Source organism: Pangasianodon hypophthalmus, chromosome 2, assembly GCF_027358585.1.
Source record: "Pangasianodon hypophthalmus isolate fPanHyp1 chromosome 2, fPanHyp1.pri, whole genome shotgun sequence".
Taxonomy (NCBI): Eukaryota; Metazoa; Chordata; class Actinopteri; order Siluriformes; family Pangasiidae; genus Pangasianodon; species Pangasianodon hypophthalmus.
The window spans coordinates 3199410-3223935 of NC_069711.1; the positions used below are offsets into that span (position 1 = coordinate 3199410).

The following is a 24526-nucleotide window of genomic DNA, read 5'->3' on the forward strand; positions in this document are numbered from 1 at the left end:
GATATCTCAGGGTCCAAGCTCCTGTCTTGGTGCTTAACTGAGGAGCACAAGCACAGTATGTCTGTGACCGCATCTGGAGACTCATGTCCAGGAAGGAGTCTAGATAAGACTCCAGCCTCCACTTGAGCCAGTGTTGTTTATAATGAAAGGATCAAGTCCCAGTCTATGCTAAAAGTATATGTCAGGGCCATGCTGGATCACTACATCACAGTGGAAGGTACTTTGCTGGGAGCTCATAGACTCATAACATTTTTGAAAGTAGGTAGACACCTCCACCCACCACGTTTCCACATGAGTCTGGTGGAGTATCTCCCTTATGTGTTGGAGTCCTTTAAAAAGAAAAAGGGTGGGAGAACTGCACACCTTGGGAGCTCTGTATGCGCTAGTTACTGGGTGATTCCAGAGTAATCCTTGTAGCTCAAACCAGGGTTCCTGTCTAAGGTTATTCCACCCAAATTTGTGAACCAGGTGATTGACATTGCAGTGTTCTATAAAGGTCAATCTCCAGAATGTTCCCCTCTTTGTCACAACACAGACGATCCAGGCTATTTTTCCCATCACACAGTCACTCTTATGTTCAAGGTCACCTGATTACTGTTTGCACACACCTGGACTCTGTCAACTCACACACATAAATAACCCAGACTCACAAATGTTCAGTGTGAAATTTGGCTCTGCATTTACTCACAATGTTACCAAGCCTTATTCTCTGTGCACATTCTGTTTTGGTTTTTAATTTTGCTCTGGTTCCTAGTTTTTGATTATAGTTTTGTCTTGGACACTATGTTTGCTTATCTTCTGACCATTGCCTGTTTTGTGATTTTGATGCTGCCTACCATTTTGGATTTGTCTGTCTGTTTATAGAAGATAGACATGTATAGAAGATGTCAGTGACCAAGAACATCATGGTAAGAGCCAGAGGACTTCTATGCGTGGTTTTAGGCACAGAATTTTTAGGATTAATCCACACAGAGCTGCAGCCGCATTGACATCAACTTCAATACAATAATTCCACAGAACCTGGTCATAAAACTGATCCTACTTGGCTTCACTCCCTCCCTCTACAATTGGAGCCTGGATTTTCTGACAAACAACCATGAACTAGATTGGATGCAACACCTCCAGCATGATCACACTGAGCACCAGCACACCCCAGGGTTGGGTGCTCAGTCCCTTGCTGTTCACTCTGATGATGCATGACTTGTACTACAAGGCACAGCTCAAACTGCAAGTTTGCAGATGAAACCACAGTAGATGGACTCATCAGCAACAACAGTAAGGCAGCATACAGTGTGGAGGTGGAGCTGCTATTGGACTGGTGTCAGCTCAACAATGTTTGTCTTAATGTTGACAAGGCAAAGGAGGAGAAGTAGAAACTCAGGCCATGCAGTGATAATCATGGATTAAACCAAGTCACAGTGAGATACTGATATCCTTTAACACTCATCCTATCTGCCCTTGAGCAATGCATGACTCAGGAATATTAACAAAGCTGGACCTTTAAAGTGCATATAATCTCGTCAGGATCAGAGAAGGGGATGAGTTTTAACTGGTATTGGGTAATGCTGTATGTCCTTTCTTGTGCACCTTTAGTGTTCCAATGTTTTATCAATGATGTCCTTAAAGACAGGCTGAGGAAAATTGTCATAAATTCTATCAATGACATCTCGATCTACTCACCATTCATGGAGACTCATGTGCATCATGTTAAACAGGTACTGGCCAGGCTGCTCCATAACAACTCTGTTAAAGGGGAGAATTGCAAATTCCATCTGTCCAAATGTCATTCTTTGGCTACAGTATCAGCCCACCATGTCACCATGTACCTGCGCAAAGTTTCTGCTCTTAAGGAATGGCCTATCCCCACTACAGTAAAGAAGAGGCAGAGGTTCCTAGGTTTCACTAACTTTTATTGAAGGTTCATTAGAGGCTTAGGACTATTGCTGCCGCTCTCATTTCCCTTTTAAGAAAGGATCCCAAGAAGCTCAGATAGAATGAAACTGCAGCTTAACCCTTCTCCCAGCTTGAACAGGCATTCACAGTAGTGCCCATTCTGAAACATTCCGACACCTCAGAGCCTTTCATCATTGAGGTAGACACTTCAGAGACTGAGGTCAGACTGCTGGGCACTCTACTTCATCCTTTCCTACCATCCCGGTTCAAACAACACTAGTGCTCACTCACTGTCATGTCTCTAACCATCACTACCAAAATGAACCTAATAAGGATTGATTCTCCCCGAATCATGCTTTGTTGATGCTATCAGGTGGGACAAAGTCCAAGAATTTTCTCAAACAAATGATCAACAATGCCCCAACAGCAATACCTACGTGCCTACTCCAACTCAGGGACAAACTCATCATATGTTCTAGCATTTCTCCAGCTACTAGTCACCTCGTGGTTCACAAGACCTGACAACTCCTACAAATACTGGTGGCTCAACATGATCATAGACATTAATGATTAGATTTTGTTCTATTAGATGCGCAAAGCAAGGTCTCATGAACACTGCCATTGCCTGTCCCACAACATCCATGGTCTCATCTAGCCCTAGATTTTATCACTTTTTATCACCTTCTAGCATTCCAGGACAACAGAATTGTTGTATCCTTGTCATCGCTGACTGTTTCTCCATGTCTCTATGCCTCATTCCACCACCTGCATTGCCTTCTGCATTTGAAACCACTAAGCTCCTCTTTAACCAAGTACTTGGTACTGTGGTATCCCTGAGGACACTGAGTCCTACTTTAAGTTGCAAGTTTGGAAAAAAACTTAATGGACAAACCAGGAATCACTGTGAGTCTCACAACTGGATATTATTCTCACAAGATGAGAGGGCTACCCTAGAGATCCTTTGTTGCCAAAGAATCTTTTGTGCAGACAATCATGAAGATTAGTCACAATTTCTCCCATGCACAGAATACGGCCAAAACCTGCTGAGACACTCAGCCACACAACCCGCTCCCTTCCAGTGTGTCCTAGGATACCAGTTACCCTTACTCCCATAGAAAGCAAACTCCTTCTGACTCATCTGTTGTCGCTGTCATGTCAGCACCAGATTTGGCAGAATCCCAGAATCATCCACAGCATCATAGCGTGGCCAATCCGGACTACATTTTGCGTCACACAAAGTCACTCTCATATTCAAGGTCACCTGATTACTGATTACACACACTTCTTAATCAACTCAAACCTGCTTGAGGAAGTCAAAACTGCTTGAAAGAGTCAAACCTGCACTGGCAACTGTCTCTGCTGCCTGACAGATTCTCTCTCCTAAGAACATACACATCCTGAGACTCCCATTTTACTTGTCTATGAGCATCTGCTTTTTTTCCCAACATGTTTATTGGTCTCTACTGTGGGTGATATATTTCAGGATTTGGAATTAATCATGCTGAAGGCCAACACCCAGACACATTATATTATTATAGTGGTTTTGTGAGTGGTTACCATAACACACAGAGTACACCTGACTCCTGTCAAATAACATTGTTTTGCAAAATAACTGCTAAAATTATGTTTATAACTTATTTAGAAAAGAAGGTAGATCTGTTTCTTTAGTTGTCATCAACATGTTATTTTATTAATTTATAGTGGAACTATCAAAATGTATTTTAGGGCAATGTTATTAATATAGCAAGATTAGTTGTTGGTAGATCCAGCATTGAAAGATTTAATAACAAATTCATGCCATCACCGCTCCTACTGCTGTCTGTATCCACCCAAAGCGCATGAGCATGTTGCCCAATTTAATTGTACATATCACAAAAGCAATCATGATTTTATTTATTAAAATTTATTTCTTAGCTCAAAGTGCAAAATGCAGGTGGCCACTACACTATGGGTCTGGTGAGAATTGTAGATAATGAGAAAATGTTAAGTAGTAGTTACTGCTGGCCGTTACTACTGTAATATTTGTATGTTCGACACGTGGCTTAGACTGGTTCTTGACCAGTTCGCTATCCAATTACTGCTAAGTTCAAATGTACTTAATAAATAAATAAATAAAATTACTCATACAGGTGGTGCCTGTTTGTATAAAGATTAAAGTAACGTGTTCTTTTTATTGTCTTACTTCCATGCAGGCCCAGGAGCAATGACACAACCTTTCAGAGGGGTAGGTACAAAGTGACATAGCAAAACTACCTGGTCACATGATTTGCACCATAATTAATTTGACAAAACTTTTTTTATGTCACATTGGTCCTAATTTCAGGCAAATGGAGATCATGAAAATAACCCAAATGTGCTTCCTCTCCAATCAAGACAAAACACCAGTCTACCACAGTCTCCCTATCAGAGTCTGGACCGCAACACCAGCCAATCAGATTCAGACTACCAAAGTCTCACGCATTAAACCCAACAACCAGATTCCAACTACCAAAGTCTCAAATAAGGCTGATAGCTTTTCCATTAATCTGGACTGGTCTTGATACAAAACCCAATGAGGTTAATATATTACACATTTACTTATGAAAATCACACAAATTTGCTTCTATCCTAATCAAGAAAAATTGTCAGGCTATCAAAATTTGTTCATCAGTCTAGTCTTTTGCAAAAGAGTCTGGTCTTTTTTAAGTCGGTAAATGTGGTCAGCACACCTGAAAATGTGAGAAATCTACAGAATATCTGATTATATCTGTCAAATGACAACATTATTAAATATTGTCATTTGACAGATATAATCAGATATTAAATTATGATGCATTTGCCACCTAATGTTTTTAGAACTTTGGGATGAGTAAGCTTAGCAACATTTTTTTAAATGATTTATTTACTTCTAATTTCATGATCGTTATTACTATATTCTGTCTCTTATCTTTAGTTTGATTATGAATCATTTAATTAGTCAAAAGAGGGTGGGGGGTGTAGAATGTACGTTTTTTTAATCAATTTTTTACAGCCTACTGTATGACCTTGTGAAGGCTTCTTTACTTCTTTATATTTTGAGTATTGCATAGATAATGGATTGTGGTTGCACAGAGAGGTAAGAGAGGTAATGGAAAATTACTGGTGAATTGTGTGATGACATCATGAAGGATTAATGTGGGTATGTATTTGAAGCTTCAGTAAAATCCACCTCCATCCCTACATTCTGTGGCTGTCTGCATCTCATTTCTGAAGGCAATGTATATTTCTTTTGTGTATAGTCATATTCAGTTTTGATGTTCCTGTTACACTGATATGGTGGGGTGTATTTTACTGTTACTGGTGTCTTACTTTTTTACTTTTAATTTAAGCAGTATTTCTCTCTATAATGACAGGAAGAAAGTAAAACCATATTTTAGAACAATTTCATTGGCCACACTCCTTTCCACTCCTCAGTGCGCAGGCCGCTGGCTGCAGCCACTTACTGGCTTCTCAACATCACATGAACCTGGTCTGTTTTGGTAATGAACAAGAACATCATAGAACAACCTACTCCACTTTAGATGTAAAGAATAAACATAAAAGACTGTAGATACGAAAATAATCCCTGCCAGTGCCATTGCCACACCAAAGGCAAAAGCATTACAGAAAGACATTTCACCATCTAAGTGGTTAAAAGCTTAAGCGACTACTGTGCACTTCAGAGACAACAAAAATATAGTGGTCTTCCACGTTACACATGCACAATATTATTAGAGCCTTCTCTTGAGGGTTGATCATATTTTTACTTTTACATGGATGTCACTGAGCAGATTACTTCCTGGATTCCCCTGTTTTTGTAAGTAGCCTGTATATGTATGTGCATACACTATTTCCATATATTGAAAATTTAAAAATGCATGACTTGTACTGTGGGGTGATTTAAAGTGATGAATACTACACAAGTCATAACACATTTACAAATTAACAAAGTCCAGTCTGACTGAATTAATTTGAAAGTGTCTTTGCTGCACTTTACTTACACTTCACACATAAAATTGCTGAGAAGTTTTCACTTAAAGTCAGAAAGGGAAGTGGTCATTGCTTCAGTTTTTTGGTTAAGACAGATTAAGACACAGCACATTCACAGAGTGGGACAGAGACAGTAACAGTGTGTAAAAGAGCAGGAGATTTAATATCTTTCTGAAGTGGAGTTGGTGTGAATATCTATGAGTGTGAACTCAGGATGAAGATCCTCCTCATCTTCACCCTCTGCCTGATCGCAGGTAAAGAAATGCATTTCAAAATCTTCACTATCAGCAGCAGTGTTACATGAAGGAAGGTTTTGCTCAGATGGATATTTTGTGTTTTGTTAGATGGAGGAGCCTCCAAGGAAGTAACAGGATATGCAGGAGGAGGAGTCCTTATCAAGTGCGAGTATAGTGCAGAGTACACAGAAAACCTAAAATATTTCTGTAAGGGTTCAGGACTAGGCTGTAATTACCAAATAAACACAGGAGCTAAAAACATGTGGATAAATTCAGGAAGATTCTCACTGTTTGATGACACCAAATCAGCAGAGTTCTGGGTGATGATCAGAGAGCTCACTGTACAGGACACTGGGACATACCAGTGTGGAGTTTATAGAGGTTTGGTGTTAGACATTTTCACACCAGTGGAACTGAAGGTAAAGAAAGGTGAGTCTCCCACCACTGCCTTCTGTTTATCTTGCTGAACATTCAGCATCAGTAGCATTAGCTAAACTGAAAGTACGAACAGTAGGAAGGGATCAAATTGTTATATAATGCTTGTTTACACTTTCTGAGCACTTTATTAGGAACACTTGTACACCTACTCATTCAAGCAATTATCTAGTCAGCCAATCATGTGGCAGCACAATGCATAAAAATCAGGTAGATACAGGCAAGCAGCTTTGGGTAATGTTCACATCAACCATCAGAATGGGGAAAAATGTGATCTCAGTGAGTTTGATCATGGCATGATTGTTGGTGCCAAACAGGCTGGTTTGAGTATTTCTTTAACTGCTGATCTCCTGGGATTTTCACACACAGCAGTCTCTAGAGTTAACTCAGAACGCTGTGGTAACACTTTACCACCAATTATATAATTGTTTATATGATTTGCTATATGCAGCTGCATATTCTTATAGACCATGTTTGATTTAGTTTAGCCATAAGTGTTAATTAATATATTAACTAACAAGCATGTACTAACATGTACTTAAGGTGGTAGTTATTCACGCGTGAATTCACAAGACTCACATCATAGTTAAGGTTAGCGCTTCATTAGTTTGTGATTAGTACATGCCTTAACTCATCATTAGCTCATATTTAAGTAAGGATTAATTCAGGTATTAGTGCATGAGTGCATTGTAAAGTGTTACCAATGCTGCAATAAAGAAAAAACATCTTGTTGATAAGAGAGGTCAAATGAGAATGGCCAGTCTGGTTTGAGCTGACACAAAGGCTACATCGGTTTCCACTTCTGTCAGCTGAGAACAGAAATCTGAGCCTGCAGTGGGCACAGGCTCACCAAAACTGGACAGTTGAAGACTGGAAGAACATAGCCTGGTCTGATGAATCTTGATTTCTGCTGAGGCACATAGGGTATCTTTTGGGTCAGAATTTGGCACCAACAGCATGAATCCATGGAACCAAACTGCCTTGTGTCGACAGTCCAGGCTGGTGGAGGTGGTGTAATGGTGTGGGGAATGTTTTCTTGGAATACTTTGGGCCCATTAATACCAATCAATCATTGCTTGAATGCTACACACTAATTGAGTATTGTTGCTGACCATGTGCATCCCTTCAAGGCCACAATTTACCCATCTTCTAATGGCTAATTCCAGCATTTCAATGCACCATGTCACAAAGCAAAAGTCATTCCAAACAGGTTTCATTAACATGGCAATGAGTTCAATGTTCTTCAGTGACCTTCCCAGTCACCAGATCTGAATCCAATAGAACACGTTTGGGTTGTGGTAGAACGGGAGATTCACAGCATGAAGTACACCTGAAACATCTGCAGGAATTGTGTGAGGCAACCATGCAGACAACATGGACCGGAATCTCAAAGATATGTTTCCAACATCTTGTGGGGTCCATACCATGAAGAATGGAGCCTGTTTTGAGAACAAAGGGAGGCCCTGCTTAGCATTAGTATAGTGTTCCTAATAAAGTGCTCAGTGAGTGTATATGTATACCAGAGCACTGTTGAATGCTCAATTCTGATTTTCTGTAATAGCAGCTTTGGCATTCATGCTGACTATAAGGCAAATCACAAGTTTATATTAATACACTCATGCTAATATGCTATCATTTTTCTATAGTTATGTCTATATCTCACTCATTCACAGGGACATGCATGGTGGATGTTCTAAGCCTAAATTTAAACAAATTAAAAAACTTGTTATTTAACAAAGATCTATAATCATTGATATGGTGAATCTTTCTGTAAGGAGTGAGAGAAAAAATGAGAGGCTGGTGAGGGACTGTCCGTTCATAACTGCTATAATTTATGTCCTAACAGGAACTAATCTGTTTAATGGATGTTTGCCAATATTAATTTTAACTATAAAAAGTAGGATGTGTTTTTCTTTAATAAACTAAAATTGCAATTGTTTACAATTGCTGTGGAATATGGTGAATACAACACTTTAGTTCATGCAGTTGATTATTTTGCTATAACAGCACACCCCCAAGAGGTTTATTAATTATTTATGTATATTGTAAGCATGATTTGAACTTGCTTTTAACAGGGGCCTTGGTCTCTAGAGAAGTGACTGCATATGCAGGGACAAGAAGCAATATTAAGTGCAGATATGAGGATAAATACAAAGACACACCCAAATCTTTCTGTAAGATTGAGACAGATCAGTGGGGTTTTAAGCAAATAAGTACAGAACCAAAAGGTTTATGGGCACATGATGGCAGATTCTCAATTCACGACAACAGAAGTGCAGGATTCTTCAGCGTGTTTATCAGAGAGCTGAATAATGAGGACTCTGGAACATATGCATGTGCTGTTGTTTTGTCTGATGAAACAGAGATCTACACTGTAGTAAAGCTGAATGTAACAGAAGGTGAGTAACTAACAGAATGTTGTGATACTGTGTATGTTTATGCATAAACAGGAACTGTTTAAGTTTTACTAAACAGAATTAAAGTATAGATCAGTTTCATAATTTATTTACCGACATGATTTGAGATGTTGCTCTTTATTTGTCTTTTTCTCAACAAGTTTAATCAGCTCTGATCATCTCAAATAGTGCAATATCACTAGAACAGAATGTATTATAATCCTGACAGTTAACATTTTGATTTGTCAGAATATGATATGATGAATGTATCATACATAAACTCATCTGATGTATTGGGATATACAGCTCTGTCCTATGAGAAGTCCATCAGTGAGACTGTTCATGTAGGAGGAGATGTGACTATCAGCTGTAAATACCCAGAATCCCACAGGAATGACAATAAGTTTCTCTGCAAAAGGAATGCAATTGCTGCTTGTTTTTATAATTCAACTGTTAAAGAAAGTAGAAAGTATGTAAATAAGGGGAAATTCTCCCAGTATGATGACAGAGAAAAACAAATCTTCACCGTGCGCCTCAATAATGTGACTGAGCAGGACTCTGGTGAATACTGGTGTGGAGCTGAAGTAAACTGGAAATCTGATAATGGATACAAGGTTTATTTCATGCAGATCAACCTGAGTGTTACTGGTGAGTTTGTGACGCTGACATTCTGTAATTTCAGACAAACATAACAGACATACATAAGCCTTTTTGATAGCTGGATAACAGAATTGAGGAAAATAAGTGGAAATAATTTTGTTTCTTACTGAAATAAATTAGCTTATTTCAAGCCTTTATTTGCCAAAAAAAGTAATTCCAGCTTAACAATTTCATAATTGTTTTTTTTTTCTTTTGCTAAAACTGAAAAGTCTGCCTTCTGCTTTACACATGCGTTTTGACTTTTCAGAAATATTACTAGCACCACAGAAATTTGTCACCTAATCTTAATATGGGGATTTCTTCAGCTAACAGCAGTCAGTGTTTCTGAAGATCCAAATCCAAATAAATCCACAAATACAACACATACAGTATACAGTGCCTGTATTGTTTTTAGTCATACTCTAGAGCCACACACTGCATGTATGTGCTGTTTTCATGTATAATCTAATAAATGAATGATTGTGTTTTTGATCCATGAGTCCCAACTTCTCTCAGCCTACATCAACTTCTCCTCCAACAGGTCAGTGTACTTAAATGCATATCATATCTAGGTGTAACTACACGATTTTGATTAATCTCATCAGATACTTCTGAATGGTCAGCTTTTTCACTATACAGCCAAACGTATGTGGATGTCTGACCATCACAGATATTTGAGACTTCCCCCAACTATTGTCACACAGTTGGTCAGCATGTAATTTAAATGTGACTTTCTTACTGATCACACATTTTTCTACCAGGATTTCTAGCTTCCACTGTAATCATTGTGTCTGTGAGTCTGCTGGTGCTTCTGATTGGAATCATATTCCTCATTGTGACTCTATATAAGAGGTACAAGATGCAAGGTACACACACACGTCATCGTCATCATCGTCATCATCCAAGTGTGGTTTGGATTTACCATAAGACTTTGCAAAATGTTTTGCTTGGACAGTTTTATAGTACAGATTTATTATCAATTCTCCTTCCAGTTACTGCCAAAGTCAATAAATTTGCTAAAAAAAAAAAATACTGCACACCAAAGTGGTTTCAGTCATACATGTGGTATCTGTAAATCTTTCTAAAGATTAAATTAACACTTGTTCTTTTTGTCGTCCTCATCTCTGTGCAGGCCCAGAAACACAAACCTCCAGAGAGGTGAGTATAAAGTAACAGCAAAACTACTCACACACATGATTTACTTAATTAATTTGACAAATGTTTAAAGTTTTTAAAACTTAATATTTTTACTCATTTCAGACAAATGGAGATTATGAAAATGACCCAAATGTGCTTCCTCTCCAATCAACACAAAACACCAATCTACCAGAGTCTGGCTATCAGAGGCTGAACCACAACACCAACCAAACAGATTCAGTCTACCAAAGTCTGAACCCCAGCACCAACCAATCAGATTCAGTCTACCAAAGTCTGAACCCCAGCACCAACCAATCAGATTCAGTCTACCAAAGTCTGAACCCCAGAACCAACCAATCAGATTCAGTCTACCAAAGTCTAAACCTCAACACCAACCAATCAGATTCAGTCTACCAAAGTCTGAACCCCAACATCAACCAATCAGATTCAGTCTACCAAGTCTAAACCCCAATACCAACCAATCAGATTCAGTCTACCAAAGTCTGAACCCCAACCAATCAGATTCAGTCTACCAAAGTCTAAACCCCAACACCAACCAATCAGATTCAGTCTACCAAGTCTAAACCCCAACACCAACCAATCAGATTCAGTCTACCAAGTCTGAACCCCAATACCAACCAATCAGATTCAGTCTACCAAAGTCTGAACCCCAAAATCAACCAATCAGATTCAGTCTACCAAAGTCTTAACCCCAGCACCAACCAATCAGATTCAGTCTACCAAAGCCTGAACCCCAGCACCAACCAATCAGATTCAGTCTACCAAAGTCTGAACCCCAACATCAACCAATCAGATTCAGTCTACCAAGTCTGAACCCCAAAATCAACCAATCAGATTCAGTCTACCAAGTCTAAACCCCAACACCAACCAATCAGATTCAGTCTACCAAAGTCTAAACCTCAACACCAACCAATCAGATTCAGTCTACCAAAGTCTGAACCACAACACCAACCAATCAGATTCAGTCTACCAAAGTCTGAACCCCAAAACCAACCAATCAGATTCAGTCTACCAAAGTCTGAACCCCAACATCAACCAATCAGATTCAGTCTACCAAGTCTAAACCCCAACAACAACCAATCAGATTCAGTCTACCAAAGCCTGAACCCCAACAACAACCAATCAGATTCAGTCTACCAAAGTCTGAACCCCAACAACTACCAATCAGATTCAGTCTACCAAAGCCTGAACCCCAACAACAACCAATCAGATTCAGTCTACCAAAGCCTGAAACCCAGCACCAACCAATCAGATTCAGTCTACCAAAGTCTGAACCCCAACATCAACCAATCAGATTCAGTCTACCAAAGTCTGAACCCCAAAATCAACCAATCAGATTCAGTCTACCAAAGTCTGTACCCCAACATCAACCAATCAAATTCAGTCTACCAAAGTCTAAACCCCAACACCAACCAATCAGATTCAGATTACTTTGTCTGTTTTGTTTTTTTTCTAGTTTTACTTTTTGTATTTTTCATAGTTTTATTCTTTGTACAGCACTTTGGTCAACTTTGGTTGTTTTTAAATGTGCTTTATAAATAAACATTGATAATAAAAAAGAAGTTGTGTAGATTATGTTTTTTTTAATCCAATCAAATCAGTGCTTCCTGTGTGTTGTAGGTTCACACCCTGGGAGGGGTCTTTACTCCATTATATTTTGAGGCAATGGACTGTGGTTGCTATGTGTTACTTAGCAGATTATGTTTTCTAGACTTAGGTGACTTTGGGTCCCAGCCACAGAGGGTTTGTAATAAAGGGAGTGGAAATATTAATGGTAAGTTGGATTGTGACAGGATGGATGGGTAACATCTTTATGTATTGAAGCATGAATAAAATCTGTCTCCATCCCTAAGTTTTGTGGCTGCCTGCATCTCTTTTCTGAAGACTAAAAGGGGAGAAGAATCCACAATCAAACATTTCTGAAGTTAGAGGTTGTATCACTTCCAGTTTCAATGTATTTTAATGCATATTTCATTTGTGTGTACTCATATGCAGTTTTAATGTTCTTATTACACTGATGTGGTGTTGTGGATTTTACTGGAGAAATAAATTATACCAAGAGCTGCTATACTTTACTTCTTTCTTCTGGTCAAAGTTACAAGTACTTCTCTTGATAATGAAAGGAAAAAAATATAATCATATTTTAGTACAATTACATTGTAAATTTCAGATCCTTGGCCAGTGCTTAGAGATGATGGCCTACACCATCTGTATGACAGATGAACAGTTAGTCTGAGGCTCAAATGGCTGCTGTCTGATCTAAATAGTAGAGCAAATGTTGGGCACAAAAAAAGAACACTTTTCAGACTCGACTTCATGGAGCTCAGCAATGTCAGTGATTGATTTACAAAGCTGGGTGACATGATCCTGGACAGAAATCTATGTGTGCCGCCGGACAAGGTCATCCCAAAGTAATTTGGCCACCAAAGCATTTAAGTTGAGCTTATTGCCTGAACATGCAGTTCTCCCACTTTTCCTAGCTAAAGTGACCACTATTAAAAGACAGCTTTCAGACACACCCATTTCAGTTTGGCATCTTGCATAGTCTCAAAGTGTTCTGATTCACCAACATGAAGTTCTGTGGCTTTATGTTTTGAATGAAGGGAAGTCAGATAAGTAAGAAATAACACACAACAGGACATGCTGTTAGAGGAAAATAATCAATAATGGGGTGATGATGCAAAGTGCAGTCACTCTTACCACCATGAAGATTAGTATTTTCCTATGTCAGCATTTTTTTAAAGTATTTAATTCTTTTATACCACAACAACTTTCCAAACATTTACATGTGGCAAGATGGTTAAATCCCCCTTGTGCCGACGTCAGAACAATTTGAACCTATTAGTGAACATAGGTGGGTTTATAAAGGGTTGAGGTGTGCCACCTGAAGGCGCGTCACTGTTAGCTGCCTCTCCCCTCGCTCTCGATACCGGCGTTCGACACAGTGGTGCGGGTAATGTGGCCTATATCTCCTAGCGCGTTTTGTTTGGACATGCGTGTGTTTTAATGGTAAGTTGAGCATCAAGTAATTGCCTTTTTTAAGTGTTAGTTACTCTAATTTGATCGGTTTTGCACCATTTATAGTGATACCTGAAGTCAACGGGTTAATCACTGTGACTTATGTTTGGTCGGACTGCCTACTCTCAGGTATGTGGATGATTTCGGGAAAGGTAATTTGAATCTTTGACCATATCTGGGGGTTTAACTATGTTTTACATTCTTTTATTGCAGTACTACCATCTCTCTATCGCCGTATGCCTGGGTCAGCTGTATGTTGGTATGGCATTTGGCTGTATGTTCTGGCTTGTTGTTAGCATTTATGCTTTGCTGCTAGCGCGGCCGGTATTTTGATTCATCATTAGTTTGAGACTGCCGGTTTTTATCTTCGGTAAGTATAATTGAAACATCTGAGGGCTTCAGCGTTTTATGCACTGGAATGACTTATTTAATTATATGTTCTTTTTTTTTTTTTGTAGTAATTTGGAGTGTTCCTGCTGGGCTTGTAAACTGACCATCAGTACCCAGAAATACGCTGCTGTCTTGTTCCCATTTAATTTACTTATATTTTGCGTTATATTAGTAATTGCTTCCCATGTTAGCTTTCCTTGAGCTCTTCACTGGATGGTTCAGTCGGGTGCTTCTAGCAGTGGACTACAAGGACTTTTGCAGCTCCTGTATACCTCCTGTTGAAGGCCTGGTGGTCCTATTCGTCTGATTGCTTGGTGGATGGCTACTTTTCCTTTTTTTTTTTGTTATTTTTGGAGTGTATTGTCCCGTGTATGTGGTTTTTGTTTTCTTTTTTTTGTATACTCTTTTTGATATTTCTTCTGTTCTTTTGGAATTAGTGGTTGTGTGCGTGTCCGGTTGAAGCTGACTGAGTCTATCTAATTGCAGGTGCTGTGTCCAACAAAGGCAGGGAGGCAGATTCTTCACGTGTGTGTGTGGTGCTGGTGTTCACTGTGTGCTGTGTAAAGCCGATCTTCCACCATAACTTCACTGGGTATTGAGTGAGTGTGAATGTGTGCACTGATAGCATGTGGTAACTAGATATTGTGCTGCCTTAAGTTTATACTAGTTGGCCACAGCCCTGTAACCTTAGGTGGAACATGTACTGTGAAGAACTGCAGGTACTACTATTTTAAGTTGCATTTTGACTTGTCTCTTTTTAAAAGGTGATTATTGAATAATAAAGCAATGCATCTTTTGTACCTACGTCTCTTGCTCTATTTCTTAGTAGAACCGAACCTGTGTTCCTTTGAGTAATATTCACTGGGACATAGTATTTCCCTGGGTGAAAGTCCTGGGGTGGCGTAGTCGTCTTGTTTAGTGTAATAATTTCTGTTGTCCTGTACCACTCCGCTACATTCAGTTTTTTTAATTTATTACAGAACAACACATCATACCTTTTTATCTCTTTATATAGTAGTTACATTTAATAATAATAGTATCCATTTATAGTCACTTTTATTGATAAGATGATTGTTTGGATTCCTTCCTGGATTCCCATTATTTGTAGATAGAAAATATATTTTTGCACATACGATATTTCCTTATTTTTGAAAATGTTAAAAACGCATGACGTGTGGTGCGATTTGAAGTGATGAAGGCTACGCAAGTCAACACACATTTACAAATTTGCAATGCCAAGTATGACACTTTGAATTCATTTCAAAGTGTCTGTTGCATTTTGCTCACATGCTTCACACATACATTTGCTGTCAAAAGTTTTCTCACACAGCCAGAAAGGGAAGTGGACATTGCTTCAGTTTCTTGTAAAGACCAAGAACAGGGTGGGACAGAGACTTCAGAATAATCCTCCCTATCAGCAGCAGCATTACATGAAGGAAGGTTTTGCTCAGATGGATTTTTGGTGTTTTGTTAGATGGAGAAGGAAGTAACAGGATATTCAGGAGGAGGAGTCCTTATCAAGTGCAAGTATGATAAAAAATACACACAAAACCAAAAATATTTCTGTAAGCATTCATCGCCAGGCTGTGAAGACCAAATGAAAACAGAAACTAAAAATGAGTGGGTAAATTCAGGAAGATTCTCACTGTTTGATGATCAGAGAGCTCACTATACAGGACACTGGGACATACCAGTGTGGAGTTGATATAAGTTTGAAGAGCGACATTTACACCCCAGTGGAGCTAAAGGTAAAGGAAGGTGAGTTTCCCACTACTGTCTTCTGTTTAGCTTCCTGAATATTTAGCATCATTAGCATTAGCTCCACTGAAAGTACAAACATTCAGATTTTCTATATGCTATATAAAGCTTATTTATAATTACACCATAGTGCTGTTGAATGTTCAGTTCTGATGGGTTACTGATAATTTTTCTGTAACAGCAGCTCTGACATTAGTGCTGACTGCAAATCTCAGGTTTATAGTAATGCGCTTGATGTAATATACACTGCCTGGCCAAAAAAAAAGTTGCACAAACTAATATTTTGTTGCACTGCATTTAGCCTTGATTATGGCATGCATTCGTCCTGGCATTGTTTCAACAACCTTAAGCAACTTCACAACATTTATTTCCATCCAGAGTTGCATTAATTTTTGGCTGAGATCTTGCATTGAGGACAGGAGAGTCTAACCACTCTGTAAAGTCTGCTCCAGCACATCCCAAAGACTTTCAATGGGGTCAGGACTCTGTGGTGGCCAATTCATGTGTGAAAATGATTCCTCATGCTCCCTGAACGACTCTTTCACAAGTTAAGCCTGATGAATCTTAGCATTTTCATCCTGGAATATGCCTGTGCCGTCAGGGAAGAAAAAGTCCATTGACGGGATAACTTGGTCATTCAGTACATTCAGGTGCTCAGCTGACTTCATTTTATTGCCACACAATGAGGCTGAGCCTAGATCTGACCAGTTGATGCAACCCCAGATCATAACACTGCCTCCAGAGGCTTGTACAGTAGGCACTATGCATGATGGGTGAATCACTTCATGCATTTCCCTTCTTACCCGGATATGCCCATTGCTTTGGAATAGGGTAAATCTGATTTTATCAGACCACATGACCTTTTTCCATTGCTCCACAGTCCAGTCTTTATGCTCCCTAGCAAATTGAAGTCATTTCCAATTAGCCTCACTAACAAATGGCTTTCTTGTGGCCACACAGCTGTTTAGTCCAAATCCTGTAAGTTCTGATCACATTGTGCGTGTGGAAATGCTCTTACTTTCACTATTAAACATAGCCATGAGTTCTCCTGTCGATTTTTTTACGATGTGACATCACCAAGCGTTTTAAAGATCTCCAATTATGATCATTCAAGATTTTTTTCCGACTACATTTCTGCTGTAAAGTTGATGGTTCACCACTATCCTTCCAGGCTTTAATAATGCACTGGACATTTCATAACCCAGTTCCAGTGATTTCAGCAATCTCCTTAGTTGTTTTCTTTGCTTGATGCAGGCCAACAATTTTCCCCTTCAGTAACATCTTTTCCACGACCATGGGATACGTAATCTGCCATGGTTGTTTAAGTAATGAGAAGCTACACACTGCATCAGTTAAGGTTAAAAGAATTGTTGCCAGCAACATATTAATCACTGCAGTAATGATCCAATCATAGGCTCTTAAGTATTTGTTTATTTAAACCCAAACAGCGACCTTTTTTTTTGGCCAGGCAGTGTATAATATAATATAATCATTTATAATCTAACAAAATAAATAAATGGTCCCAACATCCCAACTTCTCCTCCAACAGGTCGCTTCTCCTCCACACATCACACCTATAGTCTAACTACATGGCTTTGATGAATGTGATCAGATATCTTGCAATGATCTGTATGTAAATTGAATGTGGCTGGATCAGTGCTCATGTGTTTCCCTTCCAGGATTTCCAGTTTCCATTGTGATCACTGTGTGTTTAACTCTGCTGGTGCTTCTGATTGGAATCTCTATCCTCATTGTGACTCTTCAAAAGAGATGCAAGTATACACACACGCACACACACACGCACACACCACCCACTTATGTGGATGATACTGTATCATCTCATGTGTGTACATGCACACTGAGACCTTCAACAAAGTCACAATGTTACTTTTCCTATTTTCTACATGCTGAGCCCATGCTGGACTGCATATAGATTTTGGAGCGATCTTGTGCAGCTTGTGACTATGGTCTGAGCTAAAGCTTTTCTATCCTCCAAAGCTGTGATAGACTCCTGTTCTGTCTTCTGTTTCTTTTATCCACCATATTGAGTGTATCCTGTCCTGGATGAGTGTATCCTGAGTGTTGACTTGCTATGACTTGCTAGCTTAGAGTGTTGTCTAATTGCTAGCTTAGCTTGTTAGTTTACATGCTGTTTTGTCCAAGATAGCTAGAGTGTTGTTGTTCTGTCAACTCAGAACTGGCTCACCCATAGCTCGTAGACCTGTGGCTAATGATTCCAACGGACTGTGGTGCATTCAGCCTGAACCGCCATGGACTTATGCTCCAGACAGTGCGCAAATTGAAAAAATGGCCACCAGCCTACTACCTCAGTATCAACATAATCAGGCCATTAGCTACAAACATTTAAACCCAATGCAGTACAAAACCAATAAACTATTAGAAGTTCTCTTTGCGCATATGGATATACATTTACTTGTAAATTTATGGCATTTGGCAGAAATGACAAGGGACTGAACAAGCACCTGAGTGGCCTGTGTGGATAGAAATGGACGAATCCTTCTGATGTTATAAAGGAGAAATTGACATGAGCATGTCAGATTAGCAATGTGAGAGGGAAAAGGACAGTTGATTGTCCATGGTTACCCCAAGGTTGCGTGCAGTAACCAAAAGGTGAGATCAGAGAGTTGTCCAGGGAGATCGCAAGAGCCAGACATGGGGATGAATCACCTGAGATGAACAGAAGTTCAGTTTTGCTGGGATTAAGTTTCAGCTGATGAGCTATTATCCATAATGAGATGTCTGCCAGACATGCTGATGTCTGAGCAGAAACATGAGTGGCGGAGCGAGGGAAGGAGAGGATGAGTTGAGTGTCATCCGCATAGCAGTGGTGTTGAAAACCCATGTGAGGATATGACCACACCAAGAGATCAAGTATAGAGGGAGAACAGAAGAGGACCAAGTACTGAGCCTTGTGGGACACCAATGGATAGTCTGCAGGGAGCAGCTGTGGATTCCCTCCGTATCACCTGATATGACTGACCTTCCAGGTAGGAAGCAAACCAGTGCCATACTGCACCACGAATTCCTAGACTCATGAGGGTGGACAAGAGAGTCTTGTGGTTCACTGTGTCAAATGCTGTTGAAAAGTCAAGGAGGATGAGGACTGGTGACAGTTTGGCTGATCTAGCAGCATGTAGCTTCTCAGTGATGGCCAAAAGGGCAGTCTCCATGGAATGTGCCGCTTTGAAGCCAGACTGGTTAGGACTTTGGAGGTTGTTCTGTGAGATATAGAGACAGTTGATTGTAGACAGTTCATTTGAGTGATATTGGTCGGTAGTTGCTGATGTCAGAGGGATCCAGAGTTGGTTTCTTCAGGATGGGAATAACCCTTGCTCTCTTGAATGCAGTTGGTACATGACCAGATTGTATGGAGCCATTGATGGTAGTAGTGATGAAGGGGAGGAGGTCTTGAGAGATGGCCTGGAACATTGTGGAAGGGACCAGATCCAATGGGCAGGTAGTGGGATTGCAGAAAAAGATGGATAGTTTGGATGGCTTGACATCAAATATAGCTCAGTTAAAATCACAAATTTCAGGGCTCCTTCAGCCTCCTGTAGACCCTCCTGATGTCTCAGTGTCCAAGCTCCCATCTTGGTGCTTAACTGAGGAGCACAAGCACAGTATGTCTGTGACTGCATCTGGAGACTGATGTCCGGGAAGGAGTCTAGATAAGACTCCAGCCTCCATTTTGAGCCAGTGTTGTTTATAATGAAAGGATCAGGTCCCAGTCTATGCTAAAAGTATATGTCAGGGCCATGCTGGATCACTACATCACAGTGGAAGGTACTTTGCTGGGAGCTCATAGGCTCATAACAACATTTTTGAAAGTAGCTAGACACCTCCACCCACCACATTTCCCCATGAGTCAGGTGGAGTATCTCCCTTGTGTTGGAATCCTTTAAAAAGAAAAAAGGTGGGAGAACTGCACACCATGGGAGCTCTGTACGCGCTAGTTACTGGGAGATTCCAGAGTAATCCTTGTAGCTCAAACCAGGGTTCCTGTCTAAGGTTATTCCACCCAAATTTGTGAACCGGGCGATTGACATTGCAGTGTTCTATAAAGGTCAATCTCCAGAATGTTCCCCTCTTTGTCACAACACAGACGATCCAGGGTATTTTTCCCATCACACAGTCATTCTTATGTTCAAGGTCACCTGATTACTGTTTGCACCCACCTGGACTCTGTCAACTCACACATATAAATAACCCAGACTCACAAATGTTCAGTGTGAAGTTTGGCTCTGCATTTACTCACAATGTTAATTTTGCTCTGGTTCCTAGTTTTTGATTATAGTTTTGTCTTGGGCACTATGTTTGCTTATCTTCTGACCATTGCCTGTTTTGTGATTTTGATGCTGCCTACCATTTTGGATTTGTCTGTCTGTTTATAGAAGATAGACATGTATAGAAGATGTCAGTGACCAAGAACATCATGGTAAGAGCCAGAAGACTTCTATGCGTGGTTTTAGGCACAGAATTTTTGGGATTAATCCACACAAAGCTGCAGCTGCACTGACATCAACTTCAATACAATAATTCCACAGAACCTGGTCATAAAACTGATCCTACTTGGCTTCACTCCCTCCCTCTACAATTGGAGCCTGGATTTTCTGACAAACAACCATGAACTAGATTGGATGCTACACCTCCAGCATGATCACACTGAGCACCAGCACACCCCAGGGTTGGGTGCTCAGTCCCTTGCTGTTCACTCTGATGACGCATAACTTGTACTGCAAGGCACAGCTCAAACTGCATCAAGTTTGCAGATGAAACCACAGTAGATAGTAGTAGGACTCATCAGCAACAACAGCATACAGTGCGGAGGTGTAGCTGCTATTGGACTGGAGTCAGCTCAACAATGTTTGTCTTAATGTTGACAAGGCAAGACAAGATGCAGACAAGGTCTTCATACAAACATTTTATCAAGGTCATGCATTGGAACTGCTGAGAGTGGATGAAATGAACCAGCGGCCTATTGCCAAGGACTCCAAACCTGACATTCTCACCAAGCTTGCTTGCTGTGATAACCAAGTATCTCTGGACTCTCTCATAGACCTTTCAATCTCCCTGGATCAACAGCTGAGAAATCAGAGAGGGAAACCCATGGAGAAAATTAATCTCCCAGATATGAGCTCAACTGAGACTCACCACTGTGGAAGGAGAAAAGCTCAGAAGGGACAAACTCTGCTATTACTCTGGCAGTCCTCCACACCTAATAGCTCAGTGCCCTGCATGCTTGTCATGAGCCCACCACAGTATCTTGAGGGGACAGTCAACCCCATGCCTCATTCAACCATGGTGAGTTCATCTCAGTACTTATCAGACTTTTATCAATTATATAATGACAAAAACTCAGAGGGCTTGTCTGTTGTCCAAGTGTTGATGGATTCTGGAGTATCTGATAACTTCACATCATTGAGAAGCTAAACAACACTACCCAGCCACTGCACCACCCACTACAGAGCCAAGGCCTGGATGGAGGGCCCGTTCGAGGAGGGTCCATCACTCAATGCACAGCAGAAATCATGCTCCAAATCAGCACCTTGCATCATGAAAAATTTTGTTTCTGGTCATAACCACCGCCAAGTATTCCATCATCTTAGGATTTCCCTGTATGCAAGCACATAATCCCAACATTTCCTGGACTGAGAAGTTCATCCACCTCAAAGTGCCCACTTTCCTTGTTGTGCCAATCTCTGTCGAAAGTCCCAAAATCGAGTCCAAAGTGAAAATTCCCTCCATTTATCAAGAGTCAAAGAAGTGCTCAGCAAGACCAAGGTTAGCAGTCTACCACCACACAGACTGAATGATTGTGCTGTGGAGTTCATCACAGATGCTTCCCTCTCTCAGCAACAGAAAGCAAGGTTAATGAAGAATATGCTGAGGAGGCAACAAGGCTACATCAGCTACCCACATGAAATGTCCCAGATGGGATCTGCTTTTGTGGAGAAGTAGAAACTCGGGCCATGCAGTGATAATCATGGATTAAACCAAGTCACAGTAAGATACTGATATCCTTTAACACTCATCCTATCTGCCCTTGAGCAATGCATGACTCAGGAATATTAACAAAGCTGGACCTTTAAAGTGCATATAATCTCGTCAGGATCAGAGAAGGGGATGAGTTTTAACTGGTATTGGGTAATGCTGTATGTCCTTTCTTGTGCACCTTTAGTGTTCCAATGTTTTATCAATGATGTCCTCAAAGACAGGCTGGGGAAAATTGTCATAAATTCTATCAATGACATCTCGATCTACTCACCATTCATGGAGACTCATGTGCATCATGTTAAACAGGTACTGGCCAGGCTGCTCCATAACAACTCTGTGTTAAAGGGGAGAATTGCAAATTCCATCTGTCCAAATGTCATTCTTTGGCTACAGTATCAGCCCACCATGTCACCATGTACCAGAGCAAAGTTTCTGCTCTTAAGGAATGGCCTATCCCCACTACAGTAAAGAAGAGGCAGAGGTTCCTAGGTTTCACTAACTTTTATTGAAGGTTCATTAGAGGCTTAGGACTATTGCTGCCGCTCTCACTTCCCTTTTAAGAAAGGATCCCAAGAAGCTCAGATAGAATGAAACTGCAGCTTAACCCTTCTCCCAGCTTGAACAGGCATTCACAGTAGTGCCCATTCTGAAACATTCCGACACCTCAGAGCCTTTCATCATTGAGGTAGACACTTCAGAGACTGAGGTCAGACTGCTGGGCACTCTACTTCATCCTTTCCTACCATCCCGGTTCAAACAACACTAGTGCTCACTCACTGTCATGTCTCTAACCATCACTACCAAAATGAACCTAATAAGGATTGATTCTCCCCGAATCATGCTTTGTTGATGCTATCAGGTGGGACAAAGTCCAAGAATTTTCTCAAACAAATGATCAACAATGCCCCACTAGCAATACCTATGTGCCTACTCCAACTCAGGGACAAACTCATCATGTGTTCTAGCATTTCTCCAGCTACTAGTCACCTCGTAGTTCACAAGACCTGACAGCTCCTACAAATACTGGTGGCTCAACATGATCACAGACATTAATGATTAGATTTTGTTCTATTAGGTGCGCAAAGCAAGGTCTCATGAACACTGCCAGCTGGTAAGCTCATGCCATTGACTGTCCCACAACATCCATGGTCTCATCTAGCCCTAGATATTATAACTTTTTATCACCTTCTAGCATTCCAGGACAACAGAGTTGTTGTATCCTTGTCATCGCTGACTGTTTCTCCATGTCTCTATCCCTCATTCCACCGCCTGCATTGCCTTCTGCATTTGAAACCACTAAGCTCCTCTTTAACCAAGTACTTGGTACTGTGGTATCCCTGAGGACACCGAGTCCTACTTTAAGTTGCAAGTTTGGAAAAAACTTAATGGACAAACCAGGAATCACTGTGAGTCTCACAACTGGATATTATTCCCACAAGATGAGAGGGCTACCCTAGAGATCCTTTGTTGCCAAAGAATCTTTTGTGCAGACAATCATGAAGATTAGTCACAATTTCTCCCATGCACAGAATAAGGCCAAAACCGGCTGAGACACTCAGCCACACAACTCGCTCCCTTCCAGTGTGTCCTAGGATACCAGTTACCCTTATTCCCATAGAAAGCAAACTCCTTCTGACTGTCATGTCAGCATCAGATTTGGCAGAATCCCAGAATCATCCACAGCATCATAGCGTGGCCAATCCGGACTACATTTTGCGTCACACAAAGTCACTCTAACATTCAAGGTCACCTGATTACTGATTACACAGACTTGGTCTTAATCAACTCAAACCTGCTTGAGGAAGTCAAAACTGCTTGAAAGAGTCAAACCTGCACTGGCAACTGTCTCTGCTGCCTGACAGATTCTCTCTCCTAAGAACATACACATCCTGAGACTCCCATTTTACTTGTCTATGAGCATCTGCTTTTTTTCCCAACATGTTTATTGGTCTCTACTGTGGGTGATATATTTCAGGATTTGGAATTAATCATGCTGAAGGCCAACACCCAGACACATTATATTATTATAGTGGTTTTGTGAGTGGTTACCATAACACACAGAGTACACCTGACTCCTGTCAAATAACAGAAGGTAGATCTGTTTCTTTAGTTGTCATCAACATGTTATTTTATTAATTTATAGTGGAACTATCAAAATGTATTTTAGGGCAATGTTATTAATATAGCAAGATTAGTTGTTGGTAGATCCAGCATTGAAAGATTTAATAACAAATTCATGCCATCACCGCTCCTACTGCTGTCTGCATCCACCCAAAGCGCATGAGCATGTTGCCCAATTTAATTGTACATATCACAAAAGCAATCATGATTTTATTTATTAAAATTTATTTCTTAGCTCAAAGTGCAAAATGCAGGTGGCCACTACACTATGGGTCTGGTGAGAATTGTAGATAATGAGAAAATGTTAAGTAGTAGTTACTGCTGGCCGTTACTACTGTAATATTTGTATGTTCGACACGTGGCTTAGACTGGTTCTTGACCAGTTCGCTATCCAATTACTGCTAAGTTCAAATGTACTTAATAAATAAATAAATAAAATTACTCATACAGGTGGTGCCTGTTTGTATAAAGATTAAAGTA

At 40.3% G+C, this 24526-nt stretch overlaps 1 protein-coding gene and 1 long non-coding RNA gene across 3 annotated transcripts; both read left to right on the forward strand.

The window, feature by feature from the left end:
- Positions 1–5984: 5984 nt before the first annotated feature.
- On the forward strand, positions 5985–7149 carry LOC128317960 (CMRF35-like molecule 9). Its single transcript, XM_053232072.1, has 2 exons — positions 5985–6134; positions 6225–7149. Exons 1-2 carry the CDS (start codon positions 6095–6097, stop codon positions 6581–6583), a joined length of 399 nt encoding a protein of 132 aa, XP_053088047.1. The 5' UTR covers positions 5985–6094; the 3' UTR covers positions 6584–7149.
- A 6499-nt stretch (positions 7150–13648) lies between these two features.
- LOC128317949 (uncharacterized) lies at positions 13649–15280 on the forward strand. Of its 2 annotated transcripts, XR_008301341.1 has the most exons (4): positions 13649–13753; positions 13829–13891; positions 13976–14132; positions 14221–15280. It is a non-coding gene; the product is annotated as an uncharacterized LOC128317949 (long non-coding RNA). The 2 variants fall into 2 exon arrangements; XR_008301340.1 differs by having other exon boundaries at positions 13655–13891.
- Positions 15281–24526: the final 9246 nt, after the last annotated feature.